The sequence below is a fragment of the Sinocyclocheilus rhinocerous genome, unplaced genomic scaffold, assembly GCF_001515625.1.
Source record: "Sinocyclocheilus rhinocerous isolate Xijiao unplaced genomic scaffold, SAMN03320098_v1.1 scaffold1483, whole genome shotgun sequence".
Taxonomy (NCBI): domain Eukaryota; kingdom Metazoa; phylum Chordata; class Actinopteri; order Cypriniformes; family Cyprinidae; genus Sinocyclocheilus; species Sinocyclocheilus rhinocerous.
In genome coordinates, this window is record NW_015625211.1 from 214,814 (window position 1) to 229,152 (window position 14,339).

At 39.8% G+C, this 14,339-nt stretch overlaps 1 protein-coding gene across 5 annotated transcripts in view; it reads left to right on the forward strand.

The window, feature by feature from the left end:
- Window positions 1–14,339, forward strand: part of htt (huntingtin) — a 50,815-nt gene that overhangs the window by 26,381 nt on the left and 10,095 nt on the right. For all 5 annotated transcript variants that reach the window (XM_016565118.1, XM_016565132.1, XM_016565125.1 and 2 more), the window contains 18 exons: window positions 1,849–1,925; window positions 2,020–2,158; window positions 2,247–2,369; window positions 2,447–2,657; window positions 3,970–4,115; window positions 6,862–7,039; window positions 7,142–7,225; window positions 7,298–7,482; window positions 7,572–7,698; window positions 8,546–8,649; window positions 8,731–8,885; window positions 8,969–9,108; window positions 9,206–9,288; window positions 9,596–9,726; window positions 9,806–9,938; window positions 10,996–11,151; window positions 11,240–11,430; window positions 11,927–12,041. In XM_016565118.1, the coding sequence (XP_016420604.1) occupies window positions 1,849–1,925; window positions 2,020–2,158; window positions 2,247–2,369; window positions 2,447–2,657; window positions 3,970–4,115; window positions 6,862–7,039; window positions 7,142–7,225; window positions 7,298–7,482; window positions 7,572–7,698; window positions 8,546–8,649; window positions 8,731–8,885; window positions 8,969–9,108; window positions 9,206–9,288; window positions 9,596–9,726; window positions 9,806–9,938; window positions 10,996–11,151; window positions 11,240–11,430; window positions 11,927–12,041 (2,478 nt within the window). The remainder of the gene's footprint in view (window positions 1–1,848; window positions 1,926–2,019; window positions 2,159–2,246; window positions 2,370–2,446; window positions 2,658–3,969; window positions 4,116–6,861; window positions 7,040–7,141; window positions 7,226–7,297; window positions 7,483–7,571; window positions 7,699–8,545; window positions 8,650–8,730; window positions 8,886–8,968; window positions 9,109–9,205; window positions 9,289–9,595; window positions 9,727–9,805; window positions 9,939–10,995; window positions 11,152–11,239; window positions 11,431–11,926; window positions 12,042–14,339) is intronic.

Consider the following 14,339-nt stretch of genomic DNA (forward strand, 5'->3'; position numbering starts at 1 on the left):
CCGTCCGCGTTTTCCGCATCGCGGAAATCATAGATAATATTTAGGTGTTTTGCAACTTCAGTGTACCGTTAGTGAATTGGGATCTATTGCAACTTAAGCAACGTCTGCTGCTGCCTTACCTTTGAGAGACAACTGATGCGTGATCACTGAAGCAGCTCCAGTTAGCAAGCGCTTTTGGAGTGAGAGTGAATTTTGCATTGATTGGTCGGACTCATGACTCCCAACAAATCAGATGAGCGGTGGGCGGAGACTGCTTTAGGCCACAGAGTGGTGAGTTCTGACAGGCTGCATCAGAGCCAAATAGCGCGTTTCAAAATTAAGTTATTTTATCGGCGAATCGGTTTTGAAAATGACCGATACCGATAATCATAAAAATGCTTAATATCGGCGCCGATAATCGGTCGACCCCTAATATAAATACTATACATTATATTTGTAATAATAAAATTATATTAATTTGTTTAAAAATATTTTTAGATAAAGTAAATATAAAAAAAATCAGATTCAATAACTGAATGTTCTTCAGTGTTTTATTTTTATTACCAATACATTGACATGCCTTTTACATGACTTTAAATTTTTTTTATTCACAAATAACAATTTCTACCTGCTAAAATATTTTAGAGACTAATATAAGTAGAAAAAATCTGTTAACTCTTTCCCAGCCAAACAGAATTTTCTGTTATCCATGAGACGCTTCCCTGCCAAACACGGAATTTTCCGGGCTTCCGTGTTTTCACTGTTATACACTAGGGCAACGTTTTCCAATCCCAGTCCTCGTGCCCCCCCCCCCTGCATATTTCGTATGTATCTCTTATCACGAATGAATGTTTCGAAGTGAAGAAAACTTCAACGGATTTCCCCTGCTGTAGGGATCATATAAATCGGAACACAGTTCATGCACGAGCTGGTTATCTAAATCAGGTGTGTTAACTAAGAGAGACATGCAAAATATGCAGAGTGGGGGGGCGTGAGGACTGGAATTGGGAACCGCTGCGCTAGGGGGCGCTATTACGCATCTCCTGAATGAGTCTAGAAAGTGCCGATCAAAAACACAGACCAGGAAGATGCAGAAACGAGCGATCTCATATGTAAGCATATGCATATGAAAAATAATGCGATCATCAACACTAACTGCATATAAATGAAAACTGAAGGCCTGTGCAAGCTTTGGGAGTACTGATGGAAGCTATCTACTGCATCTTTGCTTTGATAATATTACTCAATATGATCCAGATGTAGTATTTGATAAAAATGCGATTTTCTCAGCTTTTTGCTCAAAATGTTGCTTTTTTAATGAAACCTACCTACATTCAAGTGTTGATTAAAAAAAAACAATGCTTGAAGCTTTTTTTTTGTTTGTTTGAAAGTAGAGGGTCTGATCTTTATTTTGATGTATGCATGTTCAGATATTCATACAACAAAATATTCTGGGGGCCATGAAATTTTAGTGAAAATCAGCAAAAACACTGGCGGTGGCTGGCAACTTTTTTCAAAAACGCTGGCGGGGAAAGAGTTAAGAATTTCTTCTTAACATTGACTTCTTAATATATTATTGATTTCCATGACTTATTCAGGTGTAGAAATCTCACTTTTAAACCTCCCTCATATATCCAGGATTTCCAAGGTCCTGAGAATCATGGTTCTTAAATAGAAATAAATGTTGTTGAGAAAAACAAATTAAAATAAGAAATAAAATGTCGTGTTTTAGCTTATTTTATATCAGATTAAGCCATCGTTCAGCCCCTTTGGAAGTGTGCTGAGGCCCCCTAGTCGGCCCTGGACCCTTGATTGAGATCAACTGCAGTAAATGATTATTGAGGGTCATGTTTTCTCCTCCTACTGTAGAATAGTATCGCTCAGCTGCCACTGGAGGAGCTGGACAGGATTCAGCAGTACCTGCAGACCAGTGGCCTTGCGCAAAGGTAAGGCCACATCATCAGTCTACTTGTTTTGTCACTGTTGATAAGATCTCCCAACCCTGATTTTTAAAATATCCTTTTTTTTTTCTTATGTCAGGCATCAGCGGTTCTACTCCCTGCTGGACAGGTTCAGAGCCACTATTGCTGAAGATACCACAAGCCCTGCCACCCCCATTACCTCACACCCACTGGATGGGGACTCGTCCCCTCCCCCTGAAAATGTGGAACCCAATAAAGTATGACTTACAATGATGGTTTCTAGCTGAAAACTTCTTGGCAAAAACATAACATCATTGCTATTGTGTGTGTATGTGTGTATTACAGGAGTGGTATGTTGCTCTGGTGAAATCTCAGTGTTGTTTGAGAGGTGAAGGAGCTCTATATGAAACTACAGAGCTGCTGACAAAACTTCCTCAATCTGACCTAAACGCAATCATGACCTGCAAGGTAAAGAACAAATACATGCCTCTATCTCTCAATTTATAACACAAACAGACACTGAAGTTGTGCTATTGTATTTGCAGGACTTTAACTTGTGCCTGCTGGCATCATGTCTGAGTGTTGGAGTACAGAGGGTGTGTAAGGATCATGGGACGGTTTTATTTGACACAGCTCAACAGGTGGCCTTCGAGCGATTGGCTGGTGTCGTAGAGCTCCTCCCCTCCCCTCATCAACCCCTCCTACCCTCCTCCAAAACGTGTGCGGACTATTGGCAGAAGCTTAATCAAGTCTACAGTGAGTCACAATCAGAATTAAGCTTATTTACTCCAAACAATATGCCTACTCGTGCACAAAATTCAAGGTTTTTGCCTCGCTAATTCAGGGTTTTTTTTGTCAGTTAATTTTAATTTAATTTTTTTGCTTAAAGTTAATACTTTAATAATCTAATGACACATTCTTATATTCATGTTTTCTTATGTTGGTTAAAGGTATAGTTCACCCAAAAATGAAAATTCTGTCATTAATTACTCACCCTCATGTTGTTCCAAACCCGTAAGACCTGATCAAATCTGAGGGCTCTCTTACCCTCCGTAGACAGCAATGCAACTGAAATGTTCCCAGGTCCAGAAACGTAGCAAGGACATCGGTAAAACAGTTCATGTGACATCAGTGGCTCAACTTCAATTTTGCGAAGCTACGAGAATACTTTTTGTGCACAAAGAAAACAATAACATAATTTATTCAACAATTCTTCTCCCCGAGTTACCATCTTCCACCATTTTGGAAAGTATCCACTGAACGTAAACAACGTAATCAGCGTTGTTTACGTTCAGCATGCGCACGCTGTCTACTATTACGTTCAGTGGATACTCTCCAAAATGGCAGAAGTCGGTAACTCGGGGAGAAGAATTGTTGATTAAATTATGTTATTGTATATTTCTTTTTCGCACAAAAAGTATTCTCGTAGCTTCGTAAAATTACGGTTGAGCCGCTTATGTCACATGGACTATTTTACCGATGTCCTTGCTACGTTTCTGGACCTGGGAACATTGCAGTTGCATTGCTTTCTACGGAGGGTAAAAGAGCTCTCAGATTTGATCAAAAATATCTTAATTTGTGTTCCGAAGATGAACGAAGGTCTTAAGGGTTTGGAACGACATGAGGGTGAGTAATTGACAAAATTTTCATTTTTGGGTGAACTATCCCTTTAATGCTCACACTAATGTTTTAGAAACCTAATCAAATTGAATATAATAATATTAATTGAATAAAATATTATAATTTTACATTCATTTTAATTCATTATTAACTTAGCTAAATGACAACCAAATCTGCTCCTCTACATTAGGTGGCGCTGATCAACATACAAATGTGTACAATACTGTAATCAAGGCAAAGGCAAACTTTGTTTAACATTGCTGTGGTCACTGCAAAATCCCCATCCTTACGTTTGTGTTAGCTCATTGTTTTGATGACTTTATTATTATTATTCCAACATGGTGAAAATAGTAATAATAAAAAAATGAGTAGGTGTGTCTAAACTTTTGTAGGTGTAAGTACATAGGAATTATCCTTTGTGGCAAATTAAGTATGTGTGTGGTTGCAGGTGAGCCTGGGTTTTATCAGACAGTGTTGAGTCTGTGTGGCGTGTTGAGTCAGTACCTGCTGTCTCTGTCCAAACTGCCATCCTCACTGCACATTCCCAAAGACAGAGAGACTCTCATTACCACCTTCAGCACCCTCGCCATAGAGGTAAGACTGATGCATCCTTTTCAAATAATATGATTTTATATGCAATATTCTAGTGGTTGACCAATATGAATTGTTTAATGGCTAATGCCGACATCTTAGAAGGCAGAATGGTCGATTGCTGATATAAACAGATACAAGCCTACATGATATCTCAATGCCAGTAAGTAAAATACAAATGTAGCAGTGTTGGGGAAGCTACTCTGAAACTGTAGCTTGACCAGCTACAAGCTACTCGTAAATTGTAAATAAACACTGGGGGCAGTCGTGGCCTAATGGTTAGAGAGTCGGACTTGTAACCTAAAGGTCGCGGGTTCGAGTCTAAGGTCCGGCAGGGATTGTAGGTGGGGGGAGTGAATGTCCAGCGCTCTCTCCACCTTCAGTACCACGACTGAGACCCTTGAGCAAGGCACCGAACCCCCAACTGCTCCCCAGGCGCCGCAGCACTGGCTGCCCACTGTTCCGGGTGTGTGTGTTTGTTTACTTCTCACTGCTGTGTGTGTGCACTTGAATGGGTGAAATGCAGAGCACAAATTTCAAGTATGGGTCACCATACTTGGCCACAAATCACGTCCTTTCCTTTTTAAATTAAAGTAGTTAAGCTACGTTCAAGCTACCCTTCTGAAAAAGTAGCTAGCTACACTACAAGCTACAAGTTAAATCAAAAAGTAGCTAGCTACATTGAAACTACAATTTTTTTTTTTTTTATTATTATTTTAATGTTTTTTTTTACATTTAACATTACAAATAACTGAATAATTGTCAATGAAGAATTATAATGAATTTATGAGTAAAAATACTTTTAAAACAACATATTGTAATGCAATCATGATTTCAAACAGTAGGGTGAATTAAGGTTGATTGGGACACTTTTTCCAAGTCATTTCAGTTACAAAACGTGACCCAATCGTTTGATTTTGTAAACTGTCCGATACAGACAATAATAAAATATAGTTATATAGTTATATTATCTCAAACTGACTGTCAAAGTGCAAAATTGCTACAAACGTAACATCAACGCAAGAACTAAATGTATGCAACTTAAACTGGATACGGAGGAGTTGTAAAAAAAAGCAGGTTAAACTCACAGCACATGCGGTATTTACTGACTTAGAATGGAGCCGCTCTGAGACGTCAATCAACATCAGCTGCGCACGTGAACACTGCGCTTTGCGTGGAATCCTTTGCCAAATAATAAGCACACTATTATATCGCGATTTTATTTTCTGTTCGATTAGTGTTCACTACAAAACTGTGGGGGGACAGATTATATTATGACGGTTCATCATTGTAAAATAGACATTTGATATACTGTAGAGTGCAATAAAGCAGAAAAATTAATCAGTTTAAAATTATTCACCTCCTGTATGTGCTTAAAGTCTTCGACGTAGACTGCATTTTAATCTTTGTTTTGCATAAATGACAGTTGATTCATGTGAAATATCCACTCCTGTACATCCTTTGTAAAATCATCAGATGATCTCTTGTCAGTGGACAGACTGTAAAGACGTGAGATGCGTGGTATCACAACAGATGGCGGTAATGAACAAAATTAGTTTGTGATCTAGTCAGAAGAAGATGCTGTGCTGCTTCAATGCATTACAGGCTCGTGACTCGTCAGAACGCAAAACAGAATGTAGCTTTTGGTTGCGCTACACTGCTACTTGCTGGAAAAAGTGAGAAGGGTATAACTGCAGCCTGGAGATCTCCAAATGGGGGCGGGAACTCCAAAACGGGGTGGGAGCTCCAAAATAGGGCGTGGCTTCCTCCCATTGACAGACAGGCACATGACACGCATGCGCACTTTTTCGAGAAGGGAAGTAGTTAGCTACTGGAAAAGCTACACTGTTTTAAAAGTAGCTGAGCTACCGTCATGCTACTGAAAAATGTAGTTATGTTAGTAGCGTCGCTACTTGTAGCTAGCTACTCCCCAACACTGAAAAGTAGTTAGATATACAAAGACAGTGCACACCTGTTACTTATGAATGGGAGAAAGTGCATTATGCAGTTTGGCGGAACAGTCCTGCCTTCTCAGTAAAAGAGCCATTCGGCAATTGGTAAAGTCATCACATCACTGCAGCTGCTGTTTGAAGCTCTGACTGCTATATATTAAAAAATATCCTGGCTCTTCCAAGCTTTATAATGGCAGTGAATGGGATTTGAATATTTTTAAGCCCCAAAAAAGTGCATCCATCCATCATAAAAGTAGTCCACACGGCTCCAGGGGATTAATAATAGCCTCCTGAAGTGAAGCAGTGTGTTTGTAAGAAAAAATTCATATTTAAAACTTTATAAACAGTAATCTCTAGCTTCCTCTAACTGTTGTACACTCGTTCACGAGAGAGTGGCTTAGTGTAGGCATAGTATAAGCTCAGAAGGCTTTTATTAACCACCCAGAGTCATGTGGAGTACTTTTTATGATGAATGGACACACTTTTTTGGGCTTCAAAATCTCGACCCACATTCTCTGCCATTGCTTGGAAGAACCAGGACATTTTTAAATGGAACTCCGATTGTATTCGTCTGAAAGAAGAAAGTCATATACACCTAGGATGGCTGGAGGGTGAGTAATCATGGGGTAGTTTGGGTGAACTATCCCTTTAAGGGTGCAAGGTACCCAAATTACATGATGTAATACATTACATTTCTGTCACTGGATTCTGTGATTCTGTTTTCCGCATTGCAGAAATCATGGAGCTCTATATAAATAAAAGGCACTCAGCTCATGTTTCTCTTTCTATCTCTGTAGGTGGTGGTTTGGCGTTTGCTGCAGGATCAGCTGCCTCTGAGTGTGGACATGCAGATGAGTCTGTCGTGTTTGTGTCTGGCTCTCCAGCAGCCGGTGGTGTGGACACAATTTGCCTCCCACACCTACCTTACACACACCTGCTCCATCATCCACTATATACAGCTCCTCATCCACGCAGGTGTGTGTTACAAAACTCATGAAAACACAGCCTACTGAAACCTTGTAAGTGCTATCAATTTTAAAATGTATATTCATTTTGTGATTATGATGTGTTATGTAGTTGCTGTTGGTCCTGGTGACCAGCTTCTTAGGCCGGAGCGGAAAACATTAGAGCAGGCAGAAGACGAGTTGGACTCTGCAGATAGTAAGTTGACACATACATGTTACACACTGATCCATGATGATCACAACATGTGTTAATTTCACTGTTTTTTAGAACAACTTGAATGGCGGTGTTGTGAGATCATGGCCGAGCTTGTTGAAGGTCTGCAGAGTGTGCTGGCTCTGGGTCACCATAGAAACAAGAACATCCCAGCATTCCTTACACCTACCCTACGGAATGTCATCGTCAGTCTGGCCAGGCTGCCCATTGTGAACAGCTACACCCGAATCCCACCACTGGTGAGAGAGTGTGATCGAGTGTTTATGCATTCATTATGTTTATGTGTGTTTAGAAGTGTATGAAAGTATTGATGCGTTTGATTTAACAGGTCTGGAAGCTGGGCTGGTCCCCCAGGCCGAGTGGAGAATTTGGCACAACATTGCCTGAGATCCCTGTAGAGTTTCTGCAGGAGAAAGACGTCTTCAGAGAGTTCCTCTACCGCATTAATACTCTGGGTATGAGAGACTAGTTTCAGAGTCCTCTGTCTCTTTAAAAGTGGTTCTGAAATGCGATTTTGAGTTATCTCACAGAATCTTCGATTTCTTCATTACATCATATACAGTATATATAAATATGTAAGCTGCTCTGTCCAATTAACAATTGAAAAGTATGAATACACAACCGTTCAAAAGCTTGGGGTCAGTATGATTTTTTTTCAGTATTAAGAAATATTTTTATTCAGCAAGGATTCATTAAATTGAAGACATTTACATTGTTACATTTTTTGCCTCAAATAAATGTTTTCTGTTGGTCGAAGAATTCTGAAAATAAGTATCATGGTTTCCCAAAAAATTTCCAAAACTGTTTTCAGCATTTACAATAAGAAATGTGTCTTGAGCACCAAATCAGCCTATTAGATTGATTTCTGAAGGATCATGTGACACTGAAGACTGGATTAGTAATGCCATCCCAGGTATAAATTACATTATAAGTTACAAAATATATTCAAATAAAAAACAGTTCTTTAAATTGTAATAAAATTTCACAATATTACTGTTACTGGATTTTTGATCAATGAAATGTACTCTTGGTGAGCATCCCTTTCATCTTTCAAAGATTAAAAAAATACATAAACACATTATACAAGAAACACATCTGATTGTTAAAAACCAATCTGTCTTATATAAAATACCTATTTAGTGTATTTTTGCATACATTTTATACACATGCATTCGTTCACAAGTGAGAAACTTAGAATGTTTAGCACTATTTGGATTGTGAAATGTTTAAATTAATTAGTAGACAATGAATTTAGTCACACTTCTATATTAACAGATGTGCTTCATTCATGTGGTCTTGCAGGCTGGAGCAGTCGGACACAGTTTGAGGAGACGTGGGCCACTCTGTTGGGAGTGCTGGTCACTCGGCCAATCACGATGGACCAAGAAGAGGAAACCCAGCAAGAGGTAAATCATCTAACGTCTGCCAAAACACCCGTCCAGGTTTTGGACACTGTGAGTGATAGATAAGACTTGTTTGTGTCACAGGAGGATATGGAGAGGACTCAGATAAATGTACTGGCGGTTCAGGCCATCACCTCTCTGGTGCTGAGTGCCATGACTCTGCCGACAGCAGGAAATCCAGCCGTCAGCTGCCCTGAACAGCAACCCCGCAACAAAATCCTTAAAGCTCTGGACACCAGGTTTGTATGCATTTATTTCATTCATGTGTTGGGCCTCTATGTGTAGATGTGGATCATACGTTTTACGTGTGTGTGTTTTGTAGGTTTGGTCGTAAGCTGAGTGTGATTAGAGGTATGGTTGAGCGTGAGATTCAAGCCATGGTGTCAAAGAGAGACAACATCGCCACACACTTCCCCTATCAGGCCTGGGACCCCGTGCCATCCTTATCATCCTCAACGGCAGGTCAGTGGTCAGCCGAAAGATCCTCTTGCTTTATATGTGCACAATCTCTTGTCATATTCGTGACCTTTGCGTGTGTGTGTGTATCTGCAATATTCAGGCACCCTCATCAGCCATGAGAAACTCCTGTTGCAGATTAACACGGAGAGGGAGATTGGCAACATGGACTACAAACTGGGTCAAGTTAGTAAATGGACTACTCTACAAACCTTGATTTTATTAACATTCATGCTCATTTTATTTAGAGTTTACACTCATTCACTTCACACACTCACTGTTGTGTAGTAATTTTAGAGGTTGATGTATAATATTGCGCTATTTTTTTAGCTTACCTGTTATCCAACAAACATAAGGAGTGTATGCCAAATATTTTTTCCATTATTCGGTAGATTTTGTTTTCATTTTAAAGCCATAATCCTTGCCTTTCCGAATATGGTATTCGGCTTCAGGCACATCATTACTTACAATATCAATCCTGTACACTTTGTAGGTGTCAATTCACTCAGTTTGGTTGGGAAATAACATCACTCCTCTGAGGGAGGAAGAATGGGGTGAGGATGAGGAAGATGAAGTAGATGCTCCAGCGCCTGCCTCACCACCATTATCGCCAATCAACTCCAGGTCAGACTTGCAAAGTTACTAGCAGAACAGCATCCTCCAGACTTCACACCCTCATTGTCTTTCTTGTCATCCTGTTCAGGAAGCACCGTGCTGGGGTTGACATCCATTCCTGCTCTCAGTTCCTTCTGGAGCTCTACAGTCAGTGGATCCTCCCTGGCAGCCCCAGTAGCAGGAAGACTCCTGTTGTGCTCCTCAGTGAGGTGGTCAGATCGGTGAGTCCATTCATCAGCCTTTTTATTTTGTATAGTAGGGCTGGGTGATAGAGCTAAAAATGTACATCTCAATATTTTTCACATTTTGAAACAGCCATGATCTGGATAGAACAGCTATTGTTGCAAAATAACTGCAAAATTTACACTTTTTTTTTAGATACATTTTTTAGTGTTTTTGTCTTTTATTGGGATAGAAAATTAAATGGACAGGAAGCGAAGTGGGAGAGAGAGAGGGGGGGCAGGATTGGGAAAGGTCCGCGAGCCGGGACTCGAATTTGGGACGACCAAAGCGCAACAGCGCTATATGTTGCGCGCTGCCCACGAGGCTATTGGCGCCAACCAAAAATTAACACTTGTTAAAAGAAATCTAGATGTAGTGCCACTTACTGCTTTTTACTAAATGAACATTTAAAATCAATGAAATAATAAATTTGAAATTACACAAAAAGTGCTATTTTGAAAACATATTTTGAAGTGACATCTAGTGGTGAAACTTGCATACTGTGTGTTTAATGTTTTAAACATTGAATTCATGATTCAGTATTTTTATTTAAATTAAGATGGAATTTACAGAAATTATGTTTGTGAAATATTTAGCTAACATGTTGTCGAACTAATCAGTCAGTAATAATTTCTTGCATTTCACAAAGCAAAAGTTTACAAAACAGTTCTTGACTCATTTCAAATCAGACAGAATTAAAATCAGAGTCAGATGTAAATTCAGTATCCACTGTTTCATTAAGTACATCATTTATTTTATTAAGACCGATTCAGACTGATAACGCCTGAGATTGTGAGTTGTTTTGTGATTCTTTATAAGAACTGGGTCACAGGAGTAATTTGTTCATGAATCAGACTATATTAGTCATACTGTGTGTTTGTTTAGTGATTCAATAGACATATTTTAACATTTGTTGCCCAGCACAGTAAATAAACATCTGAGAGTTTGAACATTGTGTTTAAGAGCGTACACATTCAAATTTTCTTCTGTACACTTACCTCTGCTCTTCCTATACAGTTAACACAAATCCTTCCTTTGTCTCTCTGTGTCTTCAAGCTGCTGGCAGTGTCTGATCTCTTTACCGAGAGGAATCAGTTTGATATGATGTTCTCCACTCTGACCGAGCTGCAGAAGGTCCATCCACCAGAAGATGAGATTCTCAACCAGTACCTCGTGCCAGCTATCTGCAAAGCAGCCGCAGTGCTTGGCATGGTGAGCATATATATGCACTGATGCAGTAGCTATATAAATAAATGCAGTTACAGCTATTTAACAGTCTGGACTAATGTATTTGTGTCAGGATAAAGCCATCGCAGAGCCTGTGTGCCGTCTGTTGGAGAGCACTTTGCGCAGCACTCATCTGCCCAGTCGAATTGGCGCTCTTCACGGCGTTCTGTACGTGCTGGAGTGCGACCTACTGGACGATACGGCACGCCAGCTTATACCTACCATCAGTGAATACCTGCTCTCTAACCTTAGAGCTATAGCACAGTGAGTAACACTACAACCTGCATACATACACACACTTTACGGTCTGTCTTTACTGGGATTGAATTAACAATCTTCCTATTACCAGCCTTGAGCTTTAACCCCTACTCCACACCAATCATTAGTGTTACACTAACTCTTAATATTTGCTGTTTTATTTAAGATAATATGGGATGAGAGGTTAACGGCTTGCGTCCTGCATTGGATGAAAGACTTCATACTGTTAGCATCTCTCTTAAGAGGCTATGCCCCATGCAGGCAAAGCTAATGCCAAAGTCTCTGTGGCATGCTGGGAGACTCAATAATAGGTTCACACTGGCAATCACAACACACGCCTGCACGCTGCATGGTCATCAGCTCCTCATTAGCTGTAATGTATGGTGTCTTACTGAGATCTGAGATCCCTCATTAAAGACCAGGGCTAGAATTAGCATCAGATAGCCTCACTGAAAATAGATGAGTGTGTTTATGCCTAACACTGTTGGTGTGTGTCTCTCAGATGTGTGAATCTACACAACGAGCAGCATGTGCTGGTGATGTGTGCGGTGGCCTTCTACATGATGGAGAACTACCCCCTGGATGTAGGGTCCGAGTTCAATGCCGGGATCATTCAGGTGGGTAGAGGCCACACTTTGGAAAAAAGTGTTGATATAGTAACTCTTTCCCTGCCAGCGTTTAAAAAAAAAAATAATAAATTTAAAAAAAAAGAGTTGCCAGCCACCACTAGCTTCATGCATTCTGTTTTTAGCAACATTTGAATATGAAACTTGCGTTTTTGTCATAGAAAGCCGCAGAAAGCTGGAAAAGTCTGTTAATGGCGGGGAAAGGGTTAACTGCTCAATCTGATTCTGGACCTCAACTGGTCGGTTTCTGGATCAATGATATGATGTTGTTTTTTTCCCCAATCTATAAATATATTCATTGTTAGTAGTTAAAATTATTGTAGTTTGGCAAGTAGTTTGCCATAACATTATTTAGAGAAAAAATTATTTATTAAGTCATGTGGTGCAACCAACAAAGCCATGTGGGTGAACAAACATGCAGAAACAACAAAACAAGATGTTATCTTATAATTTGACCTTTCTGCAACAGGGCAAGGTATATTCACGTTGTAAAATGTCACGTGGCATGACTTTCCAAAAACTAAATTATATTCCTGAATTAATGAATTCTGATATTTGTAAAAAAAATAAAATAAAAAAAAAAAGATATATATCTGGTGTACATATATATATATAGTGCTGGGCAACGATTAAATTTTTTAATCGCATGATTTTCTGCGATTAATCACGATTAATCGCATTGTTATTCACAAAATTCAATAATAAATTCAAAAGTAGTGTATTGTGCACTTTTTTCATTTAAAAGTACTGCTATATGAACAAAAGTGCAATAACATTTGGTTTGCAAACACTTTAAACAAATAAGGTGCTTTTTTACAGCAGTATTCCACATTGTACTACATTTACATTGTAGTTAAAATATTTATTGTAAATTTCAACTTATAAAATTAATGTAATCAAATTAAATATAAAACCAAAGCTTTTTGCCACTGCCAGGGCATTAACATTTTTATAAAAAATATTTTATAGTTTGTTATAGAAAAGCAAGTTATGCTCAGAGTCCAGAGCCTCGATCATAACATTATAACAGTATTATACCCGAGTAGAGACTTGCACTATCGCGGGACCCAACGCAACAGAGTGCGGCGCGAGACAACACTTGATGGGCGAGTGCGGGTGCGGGTGCGGGCGGGTACAGACTTGTGTGTGCGGGATGCGGGATAATAAGGGTGTACTCACACTAGGCAATCTTAACCGTGCCAGAGCGCATTTGACCCCCAAAGCCCGGTTCGTTTGACTAGTGTGATCGCTCCGTGCCGCGGGCTTGGTTTGTTTAGCCGTCCCTGGCTCGGTTTGAAGAGGTGGGCCAGAGCACGGTTCGCATGTAGTGTGAGCGATAACCGCGCCGGAGTGCGGAACCTCTGATACGTGCAGCATGATTGCGTATATATATTGTGAGAGGGCCGAGTGTCACCGCCAATCCAAACTACTCAAAATAATAAACTACAAAGTTAACAAAACGATGCACTCCACTGTGCTGAGCTAGAGCGCTTCTCTGTCTTCATGTGCTATCGGAAACTTCCTGTTTCCCACTTATGAAGTCGTGATTACGGGCATGTTGCATTCTTTTCTGTTAAAAATAAGAGTAAACAGTGGTTTGTCAATGTTGTTGCTTAGCCTAAATAATTTTATCGGGAGCGTTCATGTGTGAGCGCTGCAGCAGTCTTGGGCCCATCCCAAAAACTCTCATTGGTTGAGACGCGTGATGACGGGTTGTGGCTAGAAGGGATACAGCTCCGACCGGAAATGAACAATAAAATTTATTTTCTACCTATTAGATTGTGTTTTATTAATGTCTACACCTACACCAACCCTAAACCTACCCCTTACAATAATGAAAAAAAAAAAGTAATTGTTGTACAGTGTGACAAAAATTGCGCTGTATTGATGTGCGCATGCCCAGTAGCGCCATACGTATCCCTTCTAGCCTTAACCGTGATGACGCTCATCCCAAGCCAGTACTGATCAAGATCCCACCCCTCCTGTGACCCATGGTTTGTCTGTATGTGTATAGAGTGGTGGAACTATGATGTCACTTTGTTGGCAAAAACCCGGAAGCGAGTTAGCATTTTAGCATTTCCGGTTCCATCGTACCAGAGTCAATGGGTTTTTTTGAATGGGAGTTTGGTTAAATCCCCTAAAATAAGGTCCGTGGTTCACACAAGCTCAAGATACTTTCACGTTTTATTCTATGACATAAAACACCAGTTACACCCCATTCGTGATTATTTTAAACTGTTACGTTTCTTAAAAAAACATTGCTAACAAGTTGTTAAATGGGACTACAGG